Raw genomic sequence first — 25,870 nt, 5'->3', positions numbered from 1 at the left:
ATCATCAGTCGAGATTTTAAATCTTTAACTTGGGTAAAAGAGAAGTATAAAATATATTTGATAAAATTTTAAACTTTTAATCTTGATAAGTCAAGTCCAGTAGTATACCATCACTGCTTAAGAAGGTACAAAAAATTATATCGAATAAAATTTTAAATACAAAAATTGATCTGATATATCACCACCATCGTCAGACTTATGTGTTTAAGGATTAATTGGTACAAATTTGTTCCAAATCATCCATATATGCAATCTAACATATAGTTATGCGATCATTACAAGTGTCGGCCGTTCCGTTTCTGTAGCCATCAGGCCGCTCTTCAGATTCTGGTGTTACTTCGTTAGGGAAGTCGCGACTCAAACTGCGTCGTTGGGTGTTTTGCGTGGCCCCGCGAGGACAAACGCGTCGGCTTGGGCTTTAGGGCTCTCTGATTTTGCGCGGACGTCAGTGAGGCGATCCCAATTCCATGGCCTCCGCTACTACGGACGGCGACGATGTCGTCCTGGAGCTAATCGATCCCTCCGCCGTTCAAAATGAGCTCCGACCGGAGAAAGTGACATCGATTTCGACCTCCGGTGTCGAAAACTGGAATATTGGGCTCCTCCTCCAATCGCCATCGGTAAAAGTGCGTGCGAATCGAAACAGGCAAGTCGTCTTTCCTGATCAATTCTTACGTGCATGTGTGTTGGCTGTTGTTTTAAAGATCTCTTTGGATCTCTTCTTTCAGGCTGGTTGAGCAATCCGCCTACTTTCGTGGCCTCCTTTGTGGAAGCTTCAGGTTACCTCCTCTGTCGAAATCTAGTTTCCTTTTTAATTAAAAGTTTTAGCCTTCTCAGCATCAACGGTTATTCCTGGTATTCTTTGTTTCTCGGTGAGTTTTGGATGATACATGGTATTATTCGAATATGAAAGAAGATGATAGAAAGGAGTTATTTGTGTTGCTTTTTATTCTGTCCAAGTTAGTAGCGCTTTTCTTATCATTAATGATCATCTACTTATTTGCGTCTGGTTCATGATATGGCATGCTAAGAAGACCATATACGCCTAATAATTATGACAATGCGTATTTGTTTGCTTTCAGTGTTATTCTAACTGATGACACATTTCACCTTCTGTTATTGCAGTGAATCGAGTCTTGCGCATGTATCCATCCGGTGGAACCTAGAAGCACTTGTTCATGTCTTGCAGTTCATACATGGCTTTCAGCTACATATAACATCTAATAACTTTCTTCTTATTTTGGAGGTTGTTTACTTGCTTTCACATACAAGGTTTTTCATCTAGTGAAGCATTTATCATCATTTCTTTTATTTGTCACTATGATGTTTGGAAATACACCGGTTGTTTGCTGTGGACTTGATGGTTTATTATTCTTGAACATTTCCAGTCCTCATTCAAGGTTTTTATCTATGCACCTCTAAGATACAAACTTTTTTAATAGGCTGCTCTATATTTTGGTGTCGAGAGGCTTTTATTAGAATGTGAGTCATGGTTTCAACAGATGACCCTTGCAGAAGGACAGCAGATTCCAATGGACACAGTTATCGAAGCCTGGAATTTTGGATTAGAACAAGGTAGGTATCCAAATTGATGATTGCATTGCTTAAAATGATTAAATTGCAAATGTTATCCTAAATATATGGTGGTTCCTAAGCATGTTATGCTTCTGTGGTAATGTTTGAATGGGGATGTGAATGCAGGCATTGGTTTTGTTCCAGAATTATGCAAAGGTTACCTCGCTCGGAACTTTGTAGGTACACGATATGCATGCATTAGCTGACTCATAACCATGTTTTCTTCTTCATGCAAACAATTTTGTTTTACTGAAGCTTATTCTGTTTAGCTGCATCTAGATGTATAGATAAGCCTTGGTTAGACATGTTTTGCTTCATGGACAATTTTTTTATGCTTATATATTGTTAATCTATAAACTATTGATTAACGTTTTACAGATTAATATCCTGGTAACTCTGTAAGATAAGTTTGTTTAGAATATTAATGATCGAGACCTTTTGCAGGAAAGGGAATTACTTAGGTTCGTTTAGTTTGGACTAGTATTAATAATCCATTAGTAGTGTAGTGTATGGCGGAGTTTAAAAATGATAGATCGCCATAGGTTGCACAAGGATAAAGCCTTGAGTTAACTAATTGATATCTTAATAGTTGAACTTAACGGACATTCAAATTTAAATCCCAAATTGTATGCTGCAATTATATTAATTAATCAGAGTGGAATGGCAAAATTAGAAGCTAAATATATGCGGTGCAATTTAAGTATTATGAAGATTAAAAATGAAATCAAAATTTAAATAGATATTTACGAAAATTCAGAACATAAGTATTATATACATTGTGCAGCTGTAGTTCAAGATAAATGAGAGATTAAGGAAGATGTTGCTAATAGAACTTATATATGAGATGGTTGAACAAGGAACAGTACTGTGTGATGTTCAACAATTGTTGCTTTGTTAAAGAAAAGGTCTCAAAAGGAAGTTACAAGATCTTCTGCAATGGAACAGAATGTAAAATATTGAACAATTAAGGATGTTGAGATTGATGCATTGTATTAATAGAATAACATAGAATCTGATTTTTTTGTAAATTTTGTTCACAAAATTTGAAGGGTAGTAATACTGTAATAGTATGAACCAAGGATAAAACGGGGGAAAAATTTTGAGATGTTTTGGTTACATCCAGACAGGATTTGTTAATCTGCTAGGAAGACAAGATGATCAACTCAAATTATAAGTTCTGGGTAAATCAGGCAAAGACTTACAGCCTTTGTTAGAATCAACAAAAATAAATATGATGACGATCGAGTTACCTACCAACCTTACGCGAAACCAATAGTCATGTGCATTTGGAAAATTAATTTTTGTGCCTACTGTTTTTTTGTAAGCAGCTATTATCCAAATAAATTACAGAAAAAGGTTGTTTCTTCATACTTTACATACTTACTTTGTTCATCGGACTTAGTTTGTATGATGCTCTTCAAATTGTTATAAATGTCAAGTTATTCTTTTATGCCTCTGGAGATGCTTCACTACCAAGTTGCTAGTTTTTCTACTAAGTTGCTATTCTTACTTACCATTAGAAATTTAAGTATGAAACAACAATTTTGCAGGCATGGGTCACATCATTGAACTCATTTCCTGATATTCCATATGATCTATTACATTCCTGTATTGAACACCCTCTGCTGACTCTGGATAGGTTGTTTTTTGCTATCTTCAGATTGATCAGTACAATTAATATGTAAACTAATTTTGTTGCAACTGATGCTTAGTGAGAGGCATCTATGCGAAGCGTTACTAATATGGCTTTCCGACAACAGAAGATCCTCACAGTGCTCATCAGATGATTCTAAATTTGATATTCTTAGGAAGGTAAAGTGCAAAGATTTGCTTATCTTAATTCAGAAATAGAATCCTATCAGTTCACTTATCCTTATTATCAATTTGTGCAGTTTCTTTTTTCTTTTACTTTGTAAGCACAGGTGCATGAAGTTGTAATTTACTGCTCTTGTTTCCAATCTTTGAAACTTTTATCATGGAACAGCCTTCTGTTTTTGCTGGATAACTTTTTGTTCCTTGACCAGGTGAGGATCTCCCTTTTACCTTTGGAGTTTGCTGCAGGTAGTTCTAAAGTTTGGTTGCTTATTTTGAGATTTTAGATTACTTATTTTCTATTCATTATTATACTATCTTTGCTGTTCACTGTATGAGCCCTGTCACTGTAGGGCTGAGACGAGACTTCTCCCAGCTTGGGGAAGAGGCTATTTGTACAATCCTGGATTTGATGAAAGATTCCTTCTCAATCATACTTGCTGCTCTTGTAGGTGATAAGCTAGATGATTTCAGAATTCGCCTGACGGAATATTCTGAGGTTCTTTTTCTATTCTTTATTTACTAATTCTTGGTTCCCAACTTCCATTACCATGCTTTTCCATTATTGCATTGAGAGAGAAAACGAAAGGACAATTGGAACAAATATACTTCTGTTTTATCACATTTCCTTTTCAAGGGGTTAGATTGTCTGTAAGACAATGAAAGTAGATGTTTTACACTTTATGTGAATAACTGGGTAAGGGACTAAGGGTGAAGGTAAGGACAGCACTTTCTTAGAAACAAGAAAGAATTGTTACAATTTACTATTAAAATATTCATCCACAATAATATGCACTTGAGCCAAAAAAGTGAGTAGAGTCTTTTCACAGTAGAACCATCAAAAATGGATTGAATTTTCTTTAGTTACACATCTTTCTATAACACGAAAATTTCATGAAAATACTTTTTTGAAAAGAAAAGATGAGGGGGGGGAGGAGGGGGAGGGGAGAGAGAGAACGAGAGAGAGAGAGAGAGAGAGCTTTGGAATCTTTTCTTTAAGTTGTATTTTTTATCTTCCTTCTTTTGCACATTGTTTGGACTGAATTTGCCTTGAATCAGCTTATAAATTCTTAGCTGATTAACCTATGAAGATCAACCATTTTAGATCTAGTTTTCTCAGCCTTTACGCCAACTGTAGGTAAAGTTGACTGTGAAAATGTAAGATGGGACTATAAATTGGTTACAATGAGCCTTTTAGATAATGTTCCACGTGTTTATTCTCTTTTTTATCAGTTTAAAATATATATGCTACTTGAGATCTCCTATTTTCTATTTGCTTAAGGGCACAAGATTTATAATTTATTCCTGCTTCTGTTATTCAGAAAATTAGTCTTGCTGGCTGCGTTCACATAACAGCTCTTTTTCTTTTTCTGGTGGTGTTGCCATCTGATTTGGATATGACGGCCAAGAAAAGAATGGTACTTTCCGAGCTTGATAATTGCACTGCAAACAACCGTTATGTCTTAGGGAAGTCATTGATGACAATGTCTTATAAATCTGTACGTGAGATGGATATTTCTAAATGCCCAAAGTTGTACTTTGGTTCCGCTGTTAAATGGTTACTCTTGGCATTTCCATCACTGAGCATATTGAGAGCATCTCACTGTTCACAGCTTAAAATAGAAGATTTCTATTGTTTGTTACAAAAATTTCCTTTGATTACCGAAGTTGACATGACTGTTGACACTAGTCCATTTTTACCTGCCAAAGTATCTGTCGTTTCTACGAGCAGTGACAAGTATCGTGTTGCCAGTACTACACCATATGCAATGCTGGAAGAAAATTCATTGTTATTAAATGTTGCAAAAACCTCGTTGGAAAATCCGGCTATGTCAAATGTCTCAAAACTGACGTTGGAAGGGCGAAATGATATTAATGGTAAGACTTGATCAGAAAATGGCAATCCTTCATCCATCTTTTAAACCAAGGTCTGAGGCAGCAAATATTTGTGTTTCATTTAACTTTGTATATTTGCTACCCAACAACATATCACTTACTGTTGAAGTGATATGTATGGTTCATTGAACAAGATGCATCTTTGGTGTGTGATGCTTTCATATGTTTTGTTGCATTATTTCTACAAATTTTGTCTATATTGTACCTTTGAGGACTGGAAAGATGGAATTAATTTATTATTGTTCTTGTCAGACCTGGACTTGCTGAAGATCTCTGCTCTCTGTGGTTCTTTATCCTACTTAAACATCAAGGGATGCACTATGGTAACAGATATGGGGATATCAAAGCTTATAAGCAAGTGCCTTCATATCAAATCACTGATTCTGTCTTATACATCATTTGGTCAAAGTTCAGTTGGGGTACTTTGTTCGGACCTTTTATTGACTAGTAACCTTACTGAAGTTAGTGACCACAAATATTCATGCACAATGGCATTTAGGCTACAGCAACTTCATATTGATGGTTGTAAAGGTACTGAATTTCATTCTTTATTTCACAAAACTGGACTTCTAGGTTTTGTAGCTTGATTGGGAAGTCCTTTTATCTAAATCAGTAGAGTTTCACTCTGTTTGACAAGGAGTACTAGTTTGGTTTTTGAAACTTGCTGCCAATGAGTATAAGTTTTTCTTGGCTTAAAACTATCTAGTAGCTGAACATGATTAACCATGATAACCTATATACATAATTAACTCTTTTATATTTCTTACATGTCGCTATTGTTCTTCTACAGGCATTGACCAAAACTCCATCTCACAACTTATGCGTCGCATGTACATGTTAAAGATACTAATGTTGAGAGGAACTTCAGTTACTGATGATGCTCTCTATGACTTCCTGGGTTCTTTTCTGGAGAGTCTTGATGTTTCTGAGACCATGGTGATGATCTTCTGTCTTTTCTTAATCTTTGTTAAGGATTCTATTGTATCAAAATAAATAGCCTTTGTTGTAACTTTGCCTACTTAGTTCATGTCTTAATTACTTTCCTTATTGAACATGTGTGTTTGTTTCCTTTCACCTATGAAACTCATTTTTTTGTCTTGCTCATATAAGAAGCCTGTATATAAAAGTGAGCATGCTAAGGAGCATTCTCCTTTTTCTTTATTATTCTGCTTAATTGTTTTAACTCCATAAGTCACAGATGTAGGCTGCCATTGTTCATTGAGGCACCAGGCTATTGCCAACAATTCGGATATTGAATTATCACATGCAAGTTTGGCAGTTAATAAAATTTCTGATGTTGCAGGTGAACTGCAGAACTATTTTGTCTGTACAGGCTTAGCCATATGTATATCCATACCTGTCTATGCCTGTTAAGTTGTTTGCTTGAGATATGTTATGCTTGTGTATTCTACTTTCTGAGTCAGTTTTGCTTGTAAAATTTTAGGTCTCAATGCAGGCTTTGACGTCAGTAGTTAGGAGAAACACAGGTATTAGGTGCTTGAAAGCAACTGGTTGTACGAAACTCAATCGGCCTGATACATATGATCTGGCATCAGCAGTCACTGCTAACCATAAGGGATATCTCTTTGAACTGAGTCAGCATTGCATCCTGGAAGAAGTGGCAATTGGATGGGGATTTTCTATTTTGTCTGTGGAAGAACTAGTACCTCTGAGTAGATTAAGGTGCATAACAATTGGCCTAGGGGCATCGCCAGGCCATCATGTGCTATGTCTGCTTCCCAAGATGTGCCCACTGCTGGAGTCTGTGATTCTTATTTTTCAGGTCACACCATTTCATTTATTTGCTATTGGGTGTCTTTTTTACAATTGTTTACAGCAGGTTCTCTTTTCTACAGGTAATTTCTGACAGAATTTTTAGAAGCATTCAGGAATCCTTAAAAAATTTAAAGGTGCTGCAGCTATGCTGTTGTCTTGGTGACTTGACTTCATTTGCCTGTAAGATCAGCATGCTGCAGTTAAGGATATTAAGGCTCGAGTGGGTAACACCATGGATGACAAATAATGATTTGGCAATTCTGACTAAGAACTGCCCAAATGTGGTAGAATTTTCATTGTCAGGATGTAAACTTCTAGATTCAGGTTACTATTGTTAAGATATTTGTAGTTTTTGTTCTCCTTGTGGATTTTAAATGTGAATATTTTGTTCAATTACTCCTATTTGTTCACACATTTGCAGCCTCACAAGAAATCATTTCAAATGGATGGCCAGGCTTAACATTTATTCATTTGGAGGTTCGCATATTTTTGCAATATTTCCTCATGTTACTAAAATCTGAATTGTGTGGTTATGTTTTTCTTTGTTTATGCTACTGCTAATCTGTTGTTGAATAAAAACCTGTCGACTGTGAGAACCATATGAATTCATTGGCCAATAAAAGGAGAGACCATCCTATTGGAATATTTGACGAAAGAAGCATTGTGAACCATATACAATTATGCCTAGCATCTTGTAGGTACTACATCCAGGCCACTCAGGAGACTTTTAACCAAGCTAGATACTTTGCTGTTGTTGATTTTATTTCACATAATAAATTCCAAATACATGGTCATATCTTCCTTCTTTGGAAACATTCCTTTCTTTCTTATCAAAATACAAGGATGATGGATGTTGTTTTATGGGTTTTATGGATGATTTCCCATTATTTTACCTCCATTTGCCTCCTGATCCTATATTTATCTTCCATTTACTACTATGTGAGATTTGTATATCCAACCAACCTATTTTGTCAATAATCATTGCCTGTTTACCTGACTTGCAGGAATGTGGCAAAATAACTTTGGATGGGGTTTCTTTTCTTTTTAACTGCATAGCTATCGAGGATTTCTTACTACGCCACAATGTGAGTGTTCAGCTGGTGCTTATTTTTCAAACTAGACTATTTTGTTTCATTTAAAATGAAATGCAGATTTCTTTTCCAAGTTAACTTGTGCTTGATTTTATATTTTTCTACTTAGTATTTTTTTTACCACTCAGGAATGTGTATAATCAGGTCTAGATAAGTTCCAGTACTAGACCTGCATAGAGACACTAGAAATCTGCTGCAACTGCAATTTCTTTTTTTTTTAATTTCACTTACCTTGATAAAATCACAATGTAAAAGCTACCTATTAAACTTTTCGGGGCTTTTGAATAAGGGTAAGTTTGAAGCTGAAAAAGGCACTAGTCCAGACCATATATCCAAATTTCAAAATTGTAAGTTCTACCTTGGACATCTATTGACATGTGATATTGGAGTTGGACTGGATTTTGGGACCTTGGATTCGTGTGCTATAGTAAATAGTTTACTGACATCATTCTATGACACCAGAGAAAATGAAAAGAAGGGATCCATTGATTGATTAAGACCAGATGAAACATTGATTGAGAGCTCCCCACTGCTTTTCTTCTTGAGATGTATTCAGATGCAAGTATCTTTATATTGATCACAGAAATATTCTCAGAAATCAGTCTCTTTTGATTAACAATTGAAAGAGACACTGTGTCGGAGGAAAAGATGCATGTTGATTTATCAGGTACTTAGCATAAGTTTAGGCTAAGGGGTTGGTTACAATTTTCTCGTAGTTATGATCCTGGTGACTTGAAGGAATTCCGTTCACAACATGTGTAAATTAGCTTTCCGCATCAATCCTACAAATTGAAGTTATTTCTTGCTGGATATGTCAGTTTGTGTTAGAACTTATTTTTCATGAACCACAGGGTAAAGGTATTGAGAGAAACTTCATATACGAAGCTGCTTCTAAGGTAAGTGTTCTTTTTCTTAGGCCCCCAAAGACCTCATCATTTGTCGTTTGGATGACTGATGAAACAATACCTTTTGTTGTTCTTGATACAGTTGCCACTCCTTCGGAAATTGGCATTGGATCTCTGTGATGCTTGTGAAGGAGGTTTTGACAGTCCAAGCGTATGCACATCAAACTAGCAACTTTGTTGTTCATTACTTCGATGAATTGATTCTCGTCTTTCTACCTTGTTTCAGCATGCCGAGAGGTGCTTCCTCAGCACGGTGATGATCAGTCGCTGCAAGTCTCAGAAGTGTGCATTCGATTCCCAAACAATGGAGGCTTTTAGGTCGGTGCACAAGGAAACCGTAGTTATTGAATGGGACTGCAAGGAGGCACGGACAACAGTGGTGAAAGAAAGAATATAGTACAGAAACAAACGACGACTTGCTGGTTACATGTGATCACTGCATCCTCCATGGTTGCTGGCTAATGCACCAAGTTGGAGCTGTTGCTACGTCAAGATAGCACACAAACAGACTGCTACATTATGTTTCTCGTGCAAAGCAACATTAATTTATTTCTAGCTTAGATTGGTGGGAAATAATTGAATAACGAATGTGGGACATATATTAGTTCATTCACATGTCTAGTCTAGATTTTCTTGTTTCTTCATGTGATTAAAGTTCAAGTAATTCAGTGACCACCGAACGAGTTATAGCTTGTGTTAGTAAGGGATTTCACAATTGTCGATGAGGTATTTGCTGATTGAGGGGGATGCGAAGATTTGGACAGATTTGTGAGGGTCTATCGTCGATGGAGGTGACCTCCATGTCTTTTCCTGAGTGTTCTCAATTTTTTTTTTTTTTTTGTTTCTTTTTAATATCTTTAGATGCTGGTAGTGTCACTTTCTTCTCCTTTTGTAACGATGATGACATGATCGAAGCGACCATGATGGCAATGGCTATGGTATGGTGGCAGTAATCGATCGAAGCAAAGGGGTGAAAGCGATCGAAACTTGAAGAGGAGGCAACCACAATGAGCTAAAAGCGATAGGGCAAAGCGATAAGTCCGACAGAAGCAACAAGACAAAGGCCACCATAGCGTAGTAAAAACAAGACAAAGGCCATCATAGCGTAGTAAAAACAATAGGGTCTTTTATCGTAGAGAGGAAGAAGATGGTCATGATAAAACACAAGTCGAAACAATAATACAAAAGTGAAAGCAAGATACTTTTGAAACGATCAACAATATCCACCCGAACAATAATACAAAAGTGAAAGCAAGATACTTTCGAAACGATCAACAATATCCACCCGAACAAGGATGTGACGACCAAAGATATTTAGGATATCAAAAAATAAATGAAAAAACTAAAAATCAAATCACATCATATGCAAAAATCCAAGAGTTTTTTGGGATATGAGATGTAAGAATGATTTTTTTAATAATTTATGTGATGTGACAAGCTTACCTTGGCTTCTTTTATCGTTTTCTGATAGGTTATATCATGTGACAAATCTCAAGTGGGTGGAGAATACTGACGATAATCAATATCAAAAGATTGTTGATATGGTACCATCAAATGATAAAAAAAAAATGCAACAAAATTATAGCAAGAGCGGTAAACCCATGTTCATTTCCCGAAATATACACCATACGAAACGGGTATGATCATCTGAATTAAATAACTAGCGACCTGACTTCAGATCAATACGATACATCTTTATCCCATGACCGATGCAGGGTTGGAAACAATCAAACAGCTGGAGGATCATTTCAACGAAAACCATACAAAGATAATGCAATCATAAACCACAGAAAACAATAAAAAATTACTGTGACTTTAAACTGCAGGCATCACCACCAGCGTTGAGAAAAAAACGAAAACGTGATGGATTGTCGAACACCATGTGATGAGGCATATTTTGGGTTCCAGCCACGTCGCAATCGACGCGCACCACGCCCTCACCAAGTCAGCTCGAGGAGTACTTTCACGCACCAAACAAGATCCGTACCAAGGCACTCCTCGACACATCCCGTCCTAGAAAGCTCGGGACGACGCCATATGACACTGTTCCCTGCATTCCGGAATGATGGCCGCACAAACCCTCACCCCTTGGGGATCGGTTACCGCGCCAACCCCGCGTACGACCGACCCTTATACAATAGTATAAAAACTCCTGACCGGTATATGACCAATGGGAGGCAAAAAAGAGAGAAAGGAAGAATGATCGCTAACTTCATCATCGATGGGCCAAAGTCGGGAACCACCCGACGAGGGCCTTGTGTGCAGGAGTGAGGCCGCCTTCGGATGTCCGTCCACCCCGATCTAGAGACGTACTCCCCGAAGACGACATCAGCATCCCGATCGAGAAGCACCCTCTCTCAGATAGCATCGGCACCCCGACTTGCGGACTAGATCGATCCTGATGATCGATTGCAAGCTCCCGACGTCAACCCATGAACCAGGCCAAGCTGACTCACCAACAACGGTACATAAGTTCAACACCGTGTATGGAAGATACGGTTGCAATCCTTCTCCAATCTGCAAAATAGCGTGGGAAGAGATATGCACAACCTAAGAAGCCACACAGAACATGACTCTTAACATCTTACTGTACCGATTTATCAGGCTTCACCATCTCTTTCAATTACGGATGGATACTTCTCAGATTCTACTGATACACTTTTATGAAGAGACGAAAATCCATGTGAGAAAAAAGAAAGATAAAAAAAGCACTTTACCCATACAATCGGGAAAAAGATTTAACATCTTACCGTACAGACTTTTCAGGCTTGACCTTCTATTTCAAGTATGGATCGTTCTCAGATTCTACTGTTAAAAGAGAAAAAAAGCACTTTACCCATACAATCGGGACAAAGACTAAATGAATTGCAAAGGAATCATGAACAAGGGCTACTCATTCTAGGGAAGTTCCAAGAGCTTTCTCAATGTTGGAATCCAAAGCTGTGTGGCTGCCTAGCTAGAGTCCTGATGACACCAATTCTATTTTTGCCAAACAATAGAAATCACAAGTGTTGCTCAAAGCTTGCCTCAGAAAAGAAAAAGAAACGAAAGTTGCTTGGAGACTCAAAATCATACCTTCACAAGTTTTTTCGCTGGAAAGGAATTCCTCAGGTAATAATCCACATGCAAAAAACCAGCATAATGTAAGATTATGTGACTGCTATACTTCAATGTTCATAACAAAGAAAAGCCAGATCCACATTTTGCAAGATTGAAACTATTCTGCTGAGATTCATATACAAAGCAACTCAGTTACAAGCTTATGTAACAAAATGAAACAAAGCTAATGCATTACTAACATACTGTAAAAGAACCTGTCACGATAAACCATAACTTTCAGATCAACAAGAGTGTAAGATTAAAAAAATGAAGATGTTGGCATATGGATAATACAACAAAACTAGCCATAAACTTGCCAAAATTCCAGGGACTTGATCTATGCCAGTTACTCAGGTCTCCAGGTATTAATCTATAGCATATGTTCCCATGTCTGCTTTTCTTTCTCATGGCAATTACCTAACCCTAGTGATAAACTGCAATAATGCATCTAGCTTTCCGTATCGATTGGCAAAAACAAAATGTGATGACATTATAACAGATCATTTTCACACAATTCCAGGCATAGACTAACCAAAAACAATTGCAGGAAGAAGACGACCCATGCACAACTGTAGAGCTAATATCAGCAAATAAGTAATGGAAGTTCAGTCTGCTTTGGTAAAACAATTGAAGCCAAAGGTGATTTACGGACTAATCTTTAAGCATTTCTTGTATGCCTTCACTAAACAGGGCATTTTTCTCGATGCAACTGTTATGGACAATTTAAAAAAGAGGCCAAAGTCGATCTTCATTCAGAGCCTTAGCTTCAGCAGCCCTTGAATTGTCAAGAGACACGAACCAATTCCAGCCCATAAGAAGACAAAGGGCTTTATGAAGAAGATTGAAGACCCGAGTGTTGTGTCTTCAAAACCACCTTGCCAGAGTGATAAATGTGACTCACTAAGCATCAGTATGATGTCTTGGCCATGGGATGGTAGATGGGGATTCATTGTGAAGCTGCTTACCGGAATCTGAGCGGCAGGGGGCGGAGTCTCTGTGCTTGATGGACGTGCTCCGGCCGAGGCCTGTTTCTGTTCAGGGCTCAAGCTGCTACGGCGGGACCAACGGACGACGCGGTCACGATGCCGATCGGATCGATGGTCCTTCAACTTGGCCGGTGCGGTGGCGGCAGAAGGTAACATGTCCCTGCCACCTCGTCCTCCTTCTGCGAGTCTTCTGCCGCGGCTCTCTCAGAAATCTACAAGCCCAAGCCAAAAAGACAATGACAGAATGATCCTATACCTTGGATCTTGAAGCCTCAACATCCTCTCTTTTCTGGGTCAGGTAGCGAAATGCCGGATGAATTTTCTTGGATCAGAGATGAAAAATTGGATAAATCACAAACGACAACAAACTAAAAGGATTACGCCGTAAGCACAGATGGAGAACGTCCAAAGATCGAGGGACCGTAACAAAACCCTACAGCCATGTCGAAACCCTAATCCTCATCCAAAACGAACCGGGATACCGATTTCTGCCACCATAAAGAATCGAAAGAGGACCAGAGCAGATTCTGACCTTGCACGGAGCGGGAATGGTGACCCCCGATTCATCTCCGAGGCCGCCACCACCAATGCGATCACCGGTGGGGATCTACGTCTCGTCCGCTGGTGTGTCATGTCGTCTCGAACCCTCGAATTGAGACGGTTGGATAGAGCGCGCTGCCCTTTATATAGCGGTTGTTTATTTAGCAATCACACCCTCGCATGTTCTTTATTTCTTATTACACCCCCCAACCCATTGATAAACAATAACTTAAGAATAGAATTTTATATTATCAACCTTTATATAAGTGAATTTTATATTAACAGTCTTTATATAAGTTAATTTTATTGAGTTTTCTGATGCTCCATTTATAATTAGAGAGAGAGAGCTATATTAACTTGGATATCGAATGGATCAGCTAGAGAGTGTATATATGTCTTGCATTCCAATGGTTGTAATTGGAGGAGACGGCATCATCAGATGAAAGAAGGGGAAGAATGCAAGTTGCTCTATCAGCACTGAATATTTGTGCTTCCGTCTTTGCTTGTTGATGGACGGATGGATGGATGGATAGAATTTGCACTGTATTGATGCAACATAAGCACTGTAGGCATTCTGATTTCTCTTTTTATTTCTGTAACCAGCTATTCATTGCCAATATCTTGCTTTCTGTGTTCTATAACAAATGTAAATTTGCAAGTTCATCCGAGCAACTCAAAAAGATATATTTGGCAGACAATAGTTACAGAATCTTAAGTCAATATTATCAGAAAAAAAATTATTCTAGGAATTAAGTTCTTGGACCCGAAATTAAACGAGAAGTAGATGATCTATGCAGGCTTGGTGTGCCTTTGCTACTGTCTGCTTCGGTTCCTCAGCTGCTATGATGTCTTAGATGCTATTCAAAGTTACTAACTAGTAAACTTTAGCTAACAGAAGAAACAGATCAAGTCCAGTCCAGGGTTTCTGATAATAGTACTTTGCTGCAGATTCATCTTGTAAATGTGTTTGCTTTAGAGAAGAAAGCATTTAAAGATGCGAGCAGAAACCCTTTAACTTCCTTTTGATTCACGTATATCTTACTGTGAAGTGCCTGGATGATGACTTGTTTGCCAGATCAAGAACTGGAGTTGTACAGCCAATGATAGAAGTGCTATTATGTGGGAGAGGCTTATCAAGCTGTTGTGCTACTGTTTAGATTAATATATCAGAAGAACGTGTTAAATCTTGAGACTATCGAGCTTGCTACATCCTACTGCAGGTTGACATGCGCTCTCGATCGTGTCAGCGCATAGAGATGGATCTTTCGTGATTCTGAGATCACACTGTATGTACTTCATGCAAGACTGTTTCTTGTCGACGGTGTCGGGCGTCATCTCATGCCGCGAAAGTGATGAGTGACCCTTCACCATTTGTTTTGTAAGGCTTGTCCTTCATGTTTAGCTTCATTAAGTTGCTAAATTAAGACGACGAGCTTCATGTATACGGCAGAAAAGGGTGCATTCGTTGAACACCCTGGACGACAACGAAAGATGATCCTGGAAACCGAAGCTTTGGCTGGAAAGAGCAGTTCCTCTTCATGTTGAATCTGCTGCTGAGAGCATTTTGATTGTACTATTATCGTCATATCCGCAACTCGTAATTCTACAGGAAGTTTTATGCATGGCCTCTAAGCTTTGGCTGCAAAGAGCGGTTCTCTTGAGGTGATCATGATCGCTCTCGCTTTGACGTCGACCAGACGTTTCAGATGATGAATCCGCTTATAATACGTGTTCGGGCTCACGCACGTGAACTGATGATGCATGCAGACGTCGACTAAGGATTGTTTGCTCTTCTTCGCCAGGTTGGGCCACGCTTACGCTGAGGCCGACGTCTCAGTCGTCTATGTCGGTTTGCGCCATTCCCGGCCATCAGTTCCAGGGATTCGGCCATGCACCAGGGATCGACCACCCAGGACTCGGTGTTCTGGTAGCCTACCGTGGCGGCAGCTCCAGTTACAGCCGCCGGCCGCGAGGTGGATGCTGCAAAGGAAATGGAAACGGGCGGCAAACGCAGGTCCGGCTTCCAATCGCTACGGAAATGTCGATCTCGTCTAGGTTTAGTTGTCATATCCGCTCAATGGATCATTGTTAGTTCAAATCAGACATATTAGATGGATTGATAGCTTTGATCGATCGATCGATCGAATGATTCATGTTCGATCAAAGGCACAATCAGATTGGATTAGGTGATGAGTAATTTGATTAATGGAGGATGATGTCTAACTTACCATTGTTTCTACTGATAGGAATCGCATCCTCACCACTAATCATTTACGAAAAGAAATAATCGATTAATCTTTGAAACATCTATTAACATTTCGGTAATCCACACGCAGTGCAGGAGATACTCCAGAGTGGAGATCCTTTGTTGCTCTCTTCAGTCAACTTGCTTCTGATCATCCTCGTGCTGCATGCTTTCTTTGAGAAATAAAGGCTAGCAACACAAGTTTGGCAGGCTCTGAAGCTATGCATGCATCCAGGGCTGGCCAGCACCGACCCTACCACTTTCACATTGACTCGAAGGAAGCCAACTTTGGATTCTCTAGTCTGCAATTGTGCTCCGTCCATTTTACCGTCTCCGTTCGTTGAGGTTCTCGTGGACGACGACGAGCTCTTTCCAACTCGTTGTGTCATTTCAACCAACGCTCTGCAACTTGTTGTGTCATTTCAGCGAACGGAAGGCGGACAATGGCTGACGTGACCATAAGAACTCAACCTACCCCATAAAATGACACAACTACTTTGGACGTGGTAACTCATGTATTATTATTCTTGATAAAGATTTTAAGCTTCTCGATGATGGACGTTTGATAATATTCATGTGTGAAGTGAAGATGTAAGAGACTTGTATGTTGTCGGCCACCATCGATACGGACGGAGCGGAGCGGAGATGGTGGGCGCTAAGTCGTCGACCCACCCACGCATGCTTTTACCTCACGACTTTGAGCTTGACAGAACCGGTGGCCCTTCCCTCGGTTGACGCCCCAGTCGTGCGACAAACCCCGTTCGCAAACGCTGCAGTCGGAGGCGGCTTTCTGGAACATCGACACGTATCACGAAGCTGTTCTCGAATCTTAAAGCCCCACGAGTCTTCGGTGATCCAACGGCCAAAAATGAACTCTCGTGATGAGGACGGGGCATAAGGAACACGTTTTCCTTACCGGGTGCCGCGATCCGTCCCACGTTGCCTGTTCCTCACGTGGCGACGCTGCTCTATTACTTCTCCCCGGTGGCCTTTTTGTCAGTACCACGTCTCTCGCGTGTGCGACCCGCTGTCGGCTTCGACATGGCCCAAACGCTGTCCGACCGCTCTCTCAGCGTATATTAAGCACGCCGAGCCTCGAGGGAAGCTAAAACCACCTGTGTCGCCGCCCTCTGTTCCTCATTACTGACTCCCATGAATTTTGAGGATTCCTCCTCCACCTCCTCTGCGTCCTCCTCCTCGTGCTCGTCGTCCTCCTCCTTCACCTCCTCTTCCAATCAGCGCTCCCCCTCGGGCCTCTCGACCGCGTGCTCTGCGCCGGCCTCACGCGCCACGGCCCCTTCACCCAAGCGGAAGGCTGGGCGGAAGAAGTTTCGGGAGACGCGCCACCCGGTGTACCACGGCGTGCGGGAGCGCAACGGCGGCAGGTGGGTATGCGAGGTGCGGGAGCCCCGCAAGAAAAGCCGCATCTGGCTGGGAACGTTCCGGACGCCGGAGGTGGCTGCCAGAGCGCACGACGTGGCCGCCATCGCGCTCCGGGGCGAATCGGCCCACCTCAACTTCCCAGACTCGGCCTGGGTTCTGCCGCGAGCGACGTCCTCCGCCGCGGAGGACGTCCGCCGCGCCGCTGCAGAGGCTGCCGAGATGTTTGGCGCTTCGGAAACGAGATCGCAGCAGTTTTCATCGTCGTCGACAATGCCGCCTGCCGCGCCAGGAGAAGCTGGAAGAACACCGGCAACGGATGGGAGGGAGGCGGTTGCAGCTCCGGAGGCCGCAGCTTGGATGCCATCCGCTTTGTTTGTGGATGAGGAGGCGCTGTTCAACATGCCAGGGTTGCTGGATGACATGGCGAGAGGACTGCTGCTGACGCCACTGGCCATGCAAAGAGGGTTCGATTGGGATCGGGTGGACGAACACCACATGGACCTGTCGTTATGGGCGGACTAACTACCCATAACGAAGCGTTTTTGTTCCTCGTCATTTAGATTCACTGTCCACGATCCATTCGTGACGCAATAACTCTATATATATATATATATATATATATATATATATATATATATGCAATGATTATTGAATTGTATTAATTTCATATTAATTAAATAAAAATTTTATTAGATTAAATGACATACGTAAGACTCATATAATAGTGAACTAAGCACTATGATATGTTTTCCAAAACGGTCAACCCCATCTCTTATGCTACAAATAAAATTATTTATTGGGCTGTTAAATGGACCAATGAAAAGAAGAGTCAACATTAAATTTGAGGGCATTGTGTACCAAATAGGCCGAGAAGAAGAAGAAAACATGGCCTATGTTACTACAGCACGAAGTTCTTCATGTTCGATAATAAAGTATTTATTCTTTATTTTATAGTTGACCCAAAAAATGCATAAACTGCTCAGAACAACAATTCTTGAAAAGTCAAACGCATATCTCTCATTCTTGGGTTGACGAAAGATTCCTTGAAAGGTCAAATCTCTCTCCCTCCCATGAAAACAACAATTCCTGATAAGTATTTATCCCATGGTGGGAAAGAAATTAAGTCTTCTCAAATTATTATGTCAACCCACAATTGAATTATTATGCGTACTTCGAAAGGTCTCATCAAGAACCGACGATTATAATGAGAAGTGACAGCGACAAGATTCTCCATTAATGGTCAAAATTGACCGAGAATTAAGAACACTAAATCTCTCTCAAGGAAGGCGAGCCACAACCTCCAAATCGGAAGCCTAACGGGAGATGCTCAATTTGTGTCCTCACTTGATGATATATTGATTCCCTATCTACCTAATTCACCCAAAAAAAACGTAGCCACACGAATGTACGGACGGCATGGAAACAATCCTACCTCGCATTCCATCCATCGCTTTAGTTGGAGACGATAATGGATTGGATTGGATTGGGTGCCATAACTTAGAATTATATATACTGAGGCAAGTGATGAAGAAGAGCACATTGGTTCATATAACAAAGACTGCCACAAGCAATCACATCAGTAGGCAAAACCAAGATGATCAGGAAAGAACAATACTGTCACATATCCATGATATCTTTATTTACCACTCTTACTATTATTCTTATTACTATACTATGATTGCCAAGAGGTTGTTCCATATATGTCCACCTTCCTTTTATGAATTATTTTCCTATTAAAAAATAATAATGACAAGTTGAGAAAATCAATGATCATTTACAAATGAATCTACCAAAAAACTTTCTTTTTCAAGGAGCATTTAAAAGTATTTATATTTGGAAATAGAAAGTAATAAAACATAAGTAATACTAATTTGTAGTGCTTTCATTGACCTATAAAAGTTATGATCCCTCCCATTCAAACTCCCCCTTTTTATTAAGGTTTTCACATATTTATCCTTAAAATAAATTAAATAAGATATTTATCCTTACACATGTTACTCCAAATATTAAGAATTTCCCTGTTTGCATTCATCCAAGAAAAATCAAAATGATACATTAATTATAGAAATAAAACATTTTTGGTGTTTAATAATATTTATACTAATTTTAAATTTCAGTATATTTGGTCTAATATTTAAATGATTGTCAACTAACCAAGATAGATAACAAATAATACATTCAATATTGTGTTATATATATATATATATATATATATATATATATATATATATATATATAATACAATAAAGAATGGATAAGTATGAAATAGGAGCACTAGTCAACACAAAAAAAAATATTTAAAATTTGGTTATATTATAATACTTGTTAGGACCACCCATCATGTACATAGGGATTTATACATAACAAAATTAAAAGAAAATAAAAAAAAAATGAAAACTTAATTGTGAATCCACCTAGAGAGATTCTCACCCCTAGCATTTAAATTGTTTGTTGGTCAATTATACAAGAAAATAATAAATTCATGTCCATATCAGTATGGCTAGTTGAGTGCATTCACAGCTAGCTGTAGTATTTCTGTATATATCTACATCAATGTCATACATACTATATAAGACATTATAAAATGCTGTCATACCAATAAAAAAGAGGTCCTAAATTATTCGAAACGAATGCGGGCACAGGTGCGGCTGAATCGACCCTGAAAATGTTCCAGAGCGACGTCACCTACGAAACCTGCCAAGACACGTAGGGTCAGTGAAAGGCCACATCGCCCCTGAATGTTCTTCTCGTGTATCTCGGGCGGATGAAATGGTTACTCTAAACCGAGATAAGGCTCCTGGAAAAGATAAACGAAACCATAATGGCAATGAAAGATGGTTAGTGGGGTTGGGAGTAAACACGAGCCCGTGGCAAGTTGCGCTTTGTGCTGCTGCTTCTTCGTCGCCGTCTCGATCGGCGGGCCTTCGCCTCTCCTCTAATCGCCTCTTCCTTCCTCACTCCACCACGGATCCCTTTGGCCTCCTCTCCTCCCCCTTCGTCTTCTCCTTCTCCGTCTCCATGGATTATTCCATTGCGGGGAAGCGGAGTTCCTCGCCTGCCCCTCCTATCGCCCACGCCGCCTAGGGTTCAAGTGATCGACGCAATTTTCCGACACCGCTGATCCGGAACGGCTTCATGGAAGGTAGTCGCGGTGTATTTTGAAGGGGAAGGGGAAGGTGAAGTGAAGTGGGGAATCATGATCTCGCCGGGGCTTAACTTGGTGATGACGGTGATCGGATTCGCGGTGAGCACCATGTTCATAGTGTTCGTTTGCACCCGTCTCATCTGCGCTAGAATTCACCTCAGGAACTCCAGAATGGCTCTCCCTGCTGCTGCGGCCGCCGCCAGATCAGACCTCGGCATGGTAAGTTCGTGCACTGTTTGTTTCCTTGTGTCACCCTTCTCCTTTTTTCTGTTCCGTAAGCCGAGAAATCCGTGTCCTTGGTGTTTTTGAGGCATTGTTTCGAGTCGTGTAGTTGGCAATAACTTGTGTTACTTTTGGCTCTGTGGATAAAGGGAGAGTCTTACCTGTACCAGAAACAATATATGTCCTTTCAAAGTACTTCGTTGTGAAGGAGTAGGTTTTGTTCAACGTTCAAACATTATCCAGAATTGATTTATCTCAAGACATATATAAGTTTGAAACAGGGAAAAAAGAATTCTTGTATTTGGTTTTTTTGGTATACTTGGGTCCATACCGATGTTCATGATGACGATTGGGCGGTCTTGGCTCACTGGAAATATTGTTTTCCTCTCTTTAATTTTACTGCAGTTTGTAGAGTTTGATTTTTCTACTTCTTATATGTACGTGTCATTTTGTTCTTTTGATCATTTCTTCGCTCTTTTGGACTGTCTGGACACGCAAAATTAACTGTATTAGAGTTTTTGAAGCATTGGATTGCCCTGGAAAAGATTAATTTGTATAGCCTTTGGTTTTTGATGAATGATACTCGTTGGCTCTGCAAATGGTCACTTTTTTCATTACTTCCTTTTTTGTTCCTTGAACAGCTTGAACGCGGGATCCATGGGTTGGAACCAGTTGTAGTCGCTAGCTTTCCAACAAAGAAATTTGGTGATCAGTTCATTTCATCCGGACGAGAAACACAGTAAGTTTCTTATTTTTCTTTATATTTATCTTTTGATCTCTGCTTTTGTGATTTTCTTATTGTTTTCTCCTTTGAGTCTGTTCTTCGTTGGTGTTGTTCCTTCACTGCGGGTTACTGGTTTTCCAACTTAATTATGCCCCTTCATTTATATGCCATAATTGGTGAATATATGTGGTTTGAATTTGATTGTCATGGTACTGGTAAGTCAAACACTGAATCTCAAATTTCAAACTGCATATTATATTCTAAACATCTCTTCATTGTAGTTTATTAAGCAACGTTTTATTTTCATGTGAAACTCAAAGTTAAAGGAGACAGATGGTTTTGACTGACATAACTGGAGTTGAATGTTGCCATGTGTTCTTTTATCCTGACTGGTTAGGATGCTAGTTTTTAGAGATCACAACACCTTATATGTTTTCTTTCCTAGCACACATCTTTGTGTTATTTGTTTAAGATAGAAGATAGTTGCAAGGAAACCCTTAGCTGATTAACCAATTAGATAGATACTTTTAGTTCTGCAAATTATGCTTCAAAATTTATTCAATTTTAATCTTTGTTTAGGACATATAAAGTTGCTTTTTAGTGCTTTCAAAATCTAACTTGAAGCCTTTTCTATTCTAATTTTTTCTGCTGGAGTTTGAGGTCTTATTTTAGTCTCTTTGACAAGTACATGAACCAAAATATCCATAGTCGCTTTCTTCTCAATCAAGTCTCCAACAACATTACCATATTAAATTCTCCACTCGATGTATCTCCATTTTAACATTTTTCTATATGCTGACTTGTTCATAACTTTCACTATCAGTAGATTCTGCTACTACATAGTCATTTGATCTGCTGAAGAGTTTTTTGAGGCATTCATAGCTCTCTCATCTGCTCCATATAGATGTCACTTATTTATAGTAATCCACTGAACCAAATATAGAAACCTTAGCAAAAGTTGAATATGGTCCGTTTCCTTTTAAAAGGCAAGAGACACCCCTTTTTGCCAGTTTTCTACCAAGAATGAGGATGTCAGTCTCGAAAATCTGAGAGTTCTATCTCATTTATAACTCTTTCATAATAGCTTATGAGTCGTGGAATTTCTTAACATATGTTCAAATGTCAGTTATATTTTCTAATCCTCCAAAGTATAAACTGGTCAGAACTTGAAGAATTTTCCTGAGCTGTGTGATATTGTACTGGTGACAGGTCCAATAATGTGGATAAGTAAAATTAGAGGATCTAGACATCTTGAAATAAATCGTCTTTGATTTAGTATTGTAGTAACTGGTTAATAACTGTTCCAAAAGGATTACAGGACATTAATGCAAGGCATGTTCTTTTCTGAATATGATGTTTCAGCGATGAATGAACTGATCTAAGTATTATGATGTGGTTATATGTTCTTCAGAAATGCCAATTTTTAGTTCAGCGAAAATGGAAAAGCATGACAAAGCAAAATTGACAATCCCTTAAACAAACACAAAGCTTGTAAAGGATTCTTTAGTTTTAGTTTGCGAGCATTCCAAATTGGTGTGAAGTTGGTGTTATTATTTTTACTCCAAACTGCAACATACTTTAATCAATATTATAGCTGAACTTGTTGTGGTTTCACTTTGTGCTCTTTAGCTGTTACTCATGACGTTCCACCAAGTTACTTTCTCTGAGATCTCCTTCCCTTTGTTGATTTTTCAGTGTGAAATGTTTATCGCCTTTGCTGAATCATTTGTTTTCTGTATGATATGTTTGCATATTTCAAATTATGATTATCTCAAAACTATATCAGAGCATCCATCTCTGACTAGATGAACCATCTTGCTGCTTTTGGTTAGGTGCACAGTTTGTCTCGCAGAATACCAAGAGAAGGATGTTCTGCGCATTCTTCCGTTTTGTGGGCATACATTCCATGTCACTTGCATAGACATATGGCTGAAACAACATTCAACATGTCCTGTATGTAGAATTTCATTGCGAGATTCTCCTGATCGGAAGCGTGCACTGCAACCTCTCAACAGTCCAGCCATCAGAGTCTTCTCTTCCCCAGAGACTTTTGTTTCAGATCCATGCCAGGATCAGTTTGCACAGTTGGACTATTCTTCAAGGGTGGCAGAAAACGCATGCCCATCGCCTCAGGGAGACCAGCTGATGTCATTGCCGTCAGGATCCACATGACAATTTCTTCTTGCTTTCAACTGTGCTCCATATCAAGTGAAAAGAAAGTATCTGAAGAGTCCATCAAATTGTTTGCGACTCAAATAACAGGAAATAGGACATGCCTGAAATTGATCTCCATGCCAGTTAAATAGGGATTGAAGGGGTCCAGGAGCTAACACCTTATTCATCCAACTGTTTGCAATAAGCTGAATGCTGCTTCTCATTTAGAAGATCGTGGATAAATCTGTATAATGGGTGATTTTAGTATTCTGTCATGGATTCAGGAGCTAATGATTTCTAGTAAAACTGTTCAACCTTTCCTTAATGAAGAGTTTGTCTTTTACCTGTACAGAAGCCTTTCCACTGTCACATCCAAGAATCCACCCAGCAACAATTGTGGGCCAATGTGGTGGACATTGTTTCTTCACTGGATTTGCATGATTTTGCTATCAACAATCAGTGTTTTCACCATCTAATTTTGTTGACATCTTTAATGTTTATTATTATACGAGCTTTGGAACCTTCATTTTCTTTGCCAATGGATCTGGTACATCATCATGATGCCCTTTACCTTTGCATTCTAGATTTACCAAGATTACTACTATAGTGATTGCAGATGGTGAAGATTGCAGCTTATTCAACTCATATCTGCCGATAGATGCTTGTGGGGTACGATTCCATCTTCCTCATAGATCTGCCCACTGGAAAGCCATGCATAATGGCCACCGGATAGGCAATCATTGTTTTATACCCAAACATGTCTACCCATCGGGGGATCATGCGTGTGTATGTGGTCGTACAGACAGCTGCTCAGCATCTACCTCAATTATCTGGTGACCGATAGATGATGATCATGTGACGATGGTACCACTTGATATCACTTTTAGTTTGGAAAAGGGCTTACTCAAGTCCAGCCAACACAAGTTGTCCCCTTGCATCTCTCTCCTCCTCCAAGATCTCATAACAGGGAGGGGGTTAATTCTTATAGTTTTGATTCTTTTTCTTGAAAGCAGAATAGGTGATTACAGTACTCTTGTCAACACCCATGAATTGATGTACATTGAGAGCATTTGATTGTCCAGTTACTCATATGTATGAGATTAAAACATGATAAGAATAATGTCATTATATGTCGAGTTTGATTCACTATATCTAGTGATGTAGATCTCATCATAGTGTCTGTCAGTCGAGGTTTAAACAAATTAACAGTAGTCGAGTACAGGAAAAGAAAATAGGTGGAATCATAGTGGGTTGATCGATCATAATGAATAGAGAAAGAGGTCATGCCATTGGAATCTAAGATCTGGAATTCAAGTGCAGATTCATTGTGACTGTTCCAAGGTTATCATCGACAGTTGACGCAAGCAATCCTCAGTTTTCGATTATTATCAATGACACTACGACGCCACCTTGAAACGTGCACCTAATCTATGCGAAAAGCCATGTGAATTATTAGTATTATATGGCAACATGGAGCATGGTTTTCGATTATATTTATACGTACTACATGGCTCGTGATGCTTGTACTCGAACGAACGATTCCCACGCTGTTCGATTGTTCTCTGCAGAGAATCCAGAATTAGTTTCAGATCTTTGAGTTTTGTCTTAGCTCTTTGCTCACCTGACTTAGATTTGAACGATAACATCACCCCAATCCAAAACACTTGAGCTTCCTCTCGCTTTGCCTTCGTAATCATTTGTGCTCGTATATTTTCGCTCAGCTCCAGTTGCTGCAGGATTAATGTCAGCATCATACAATTCATGAAATGAAATAATCCCAAGGGTCCTTCTTCAACGTGAAGAGATTCTGATCCTCTTGATCGACCACTGTCGCATAGTCATCTCGAAAGAAGTGCAGAAAATATTTAGAAAGGAGATTCCACATGTTCATCACTGACCTTCTCTGACACTTCCATGGTTCCATCTGAAGCGGAAGATTTGAGTCAGGACTATGCAAAGTGGTACCAACATGAAAGCTATAGGAGCCCTTTTGGTCACTTAGATTTCAATTAGCTTATGAGGATCTGATTAGTATATAACTATTAACTCAGAGTTAATCATTTTGATTTAATAGTTCAACTTTAACAAATTAATGAGTTGGTTATCCAATTAGGTCAGAACATAATTACATCGTTCAGGTACGATAAGATGTTCGAATAGAAAAAAGGAATCGATATGTGTATGATTTTGAGTTATATTTGGATCTTAACGAAGATGTCAAGTATTAAGTAGTAAATATATTATTATTAACTTAAACTTATATTTTAAACTAATGATTTACTAAAAAATAATAATAAATCGATTATCTCATCAAAGT

The 25,870-nt window shown here is 39.3% G+C and overlaps 3 protein-coding genes and 1 long non-coding RNA gene across 11 annotated transcripts; 3 read left to right on the top strand and 1 right to left on the bottom strand.

Moving 5' to 3' along the window:
* The first annotated feature begins 291 nt into the window (after window positions 1-291).
* Window positions 292-9,754, top strand: LOC103968346 (BTB/POZ domain-containing protein FBL11). Of its 5 annotated transcripts, none has more exons than XM_018819977.2 (19): window positions 292-646; window positions 729-779; window positions 1,126-1,246; window positions 1,503-1,575; window positions 1,702-1,751; window positions 3,126-3,214; window positions 3,288-3,387; window positions 3,600-3,636; window positions 3,741-3,886; window positions 4,710-5,265; window positions 5,536-5,814; window positions 6,074-6,219; window positions 6,728-7,066; window positions 7,140-7,383; window positions 7,481-7,536; window positions 8,064-8,144; window positions 9,002-9,046; window positions 9,138-9,206; window positions 9,282-9,754. In XM_018819977.2, exons 1-19 carry the CDS (start codon window positions 468-470, stop codon window positions 9,450-9,452), a joined length of 2,832 nt encoding a protein of 943 aa, XP_018675522.2. In that variant the 5' UTR covers window positions 292-467; the 3' UTR covers window positions 9,453-9,754. The 5 variants fall into 5 exon arrangements, with proteins under 5 accessions (XP_018675522.2, XP_009379782.2, XP_065027911.1 ...); XM_009381507.3 differs by having other exon boundaries at window positions 1,443-1,575; XM_065171838.1 differs by lacking the exons at window positions 292-646; window positions 729-779; window positions 1,126-1,246 and adding an exon at window positions 1,303-1,400.
* A 926-nt stretch (window positions 9,755-10,680) lies between these two features.
* LOC135651292 (uncharacterized) lies at window positions 10,681-13,882 on the bottom strand. Of its 4 annotated transcripts, XR_010501828.1 has the most exons (5): window positions 13,673-13,882; window positions 12,131-13,352; window positions 11,949-12,034; window positions 11,806-11,863; window positions 10,681-11,713 (listed from the first exon to the last, which is right to left on the bottom strand). It is a non-coding gene; the product is annotated as an uncharacterized LOC135651292 (long non-coding RNA). The 4 variants fall into 4 exon arrangements; XR_010501826.1 differs by having other exon boundaries at window positions 11,806-12,034; XR_010501827.1 differs by having other exon boundaries at window positions 10,681-11,863.
* A 3,156-nt stretch (window positions 13,883-17,038) lies between these two features.
* Window positions 17,039-17,939, top strand: LOC103968345 (dehydration-responsive element-binding protein 1F-like). The gene has a single exon (XM_009381505.3). The coding sequence runs from the start codon at window positions 17,078-17,080 to the stop codon at window positions 17,828-17,830; it is 753 nt and encodes a 250-aa protein (XP_009379780.2). The 5' UTR covers window positions 17,039-17,077; the 3' UTR covers window positions 17,831-17,939.
* A 2,183-nt stretch (window positions 17,940-20,122) lies between these two features.
* Window positions 20,123-23,898, top strand: LOC135650962 (RING-H2 finger protein ATL68-like). Its single transcript, XM_065170689.1, has 3 exons — window positions 20,123-20,672; window positions 21,317-21,414; window positions 23,232-23,898. Exons 1-3 carry the CDS (start codon window positions 20,505-20,507, stop codon window positions 23,569-23,571), a joined length of 606 nt encoding a protein of 201 aa, XP_065026761.1. The 5' UTR covers window positions 20,123-20,504; the 3' UTR covers window positions 23,572-23,898.
* Window positions 23,899-25,870: the final 1,972 nt, after the last annotated feature.

The sequence above is a fragment of the Musa acuminata genome, chromosome BXJ3-10 (assembly GCF_036884655.1).
Source record: "Musa acuminata AAA Group cultivar baxijiao chromosome BXJ3-10, Cavendish_Baxijiao_AAA, whole genome shotgun sequence".
Taxonomy (NCBI): Eukaryota; Viridiplantae; Streptophyta; class Magnoliopsida; order Zingiberales; family Musaceae; genus Musa; species Musa acuminata.
This window is presented reverse-complemented; position numbering and strand designations above follow the sequence as displayed.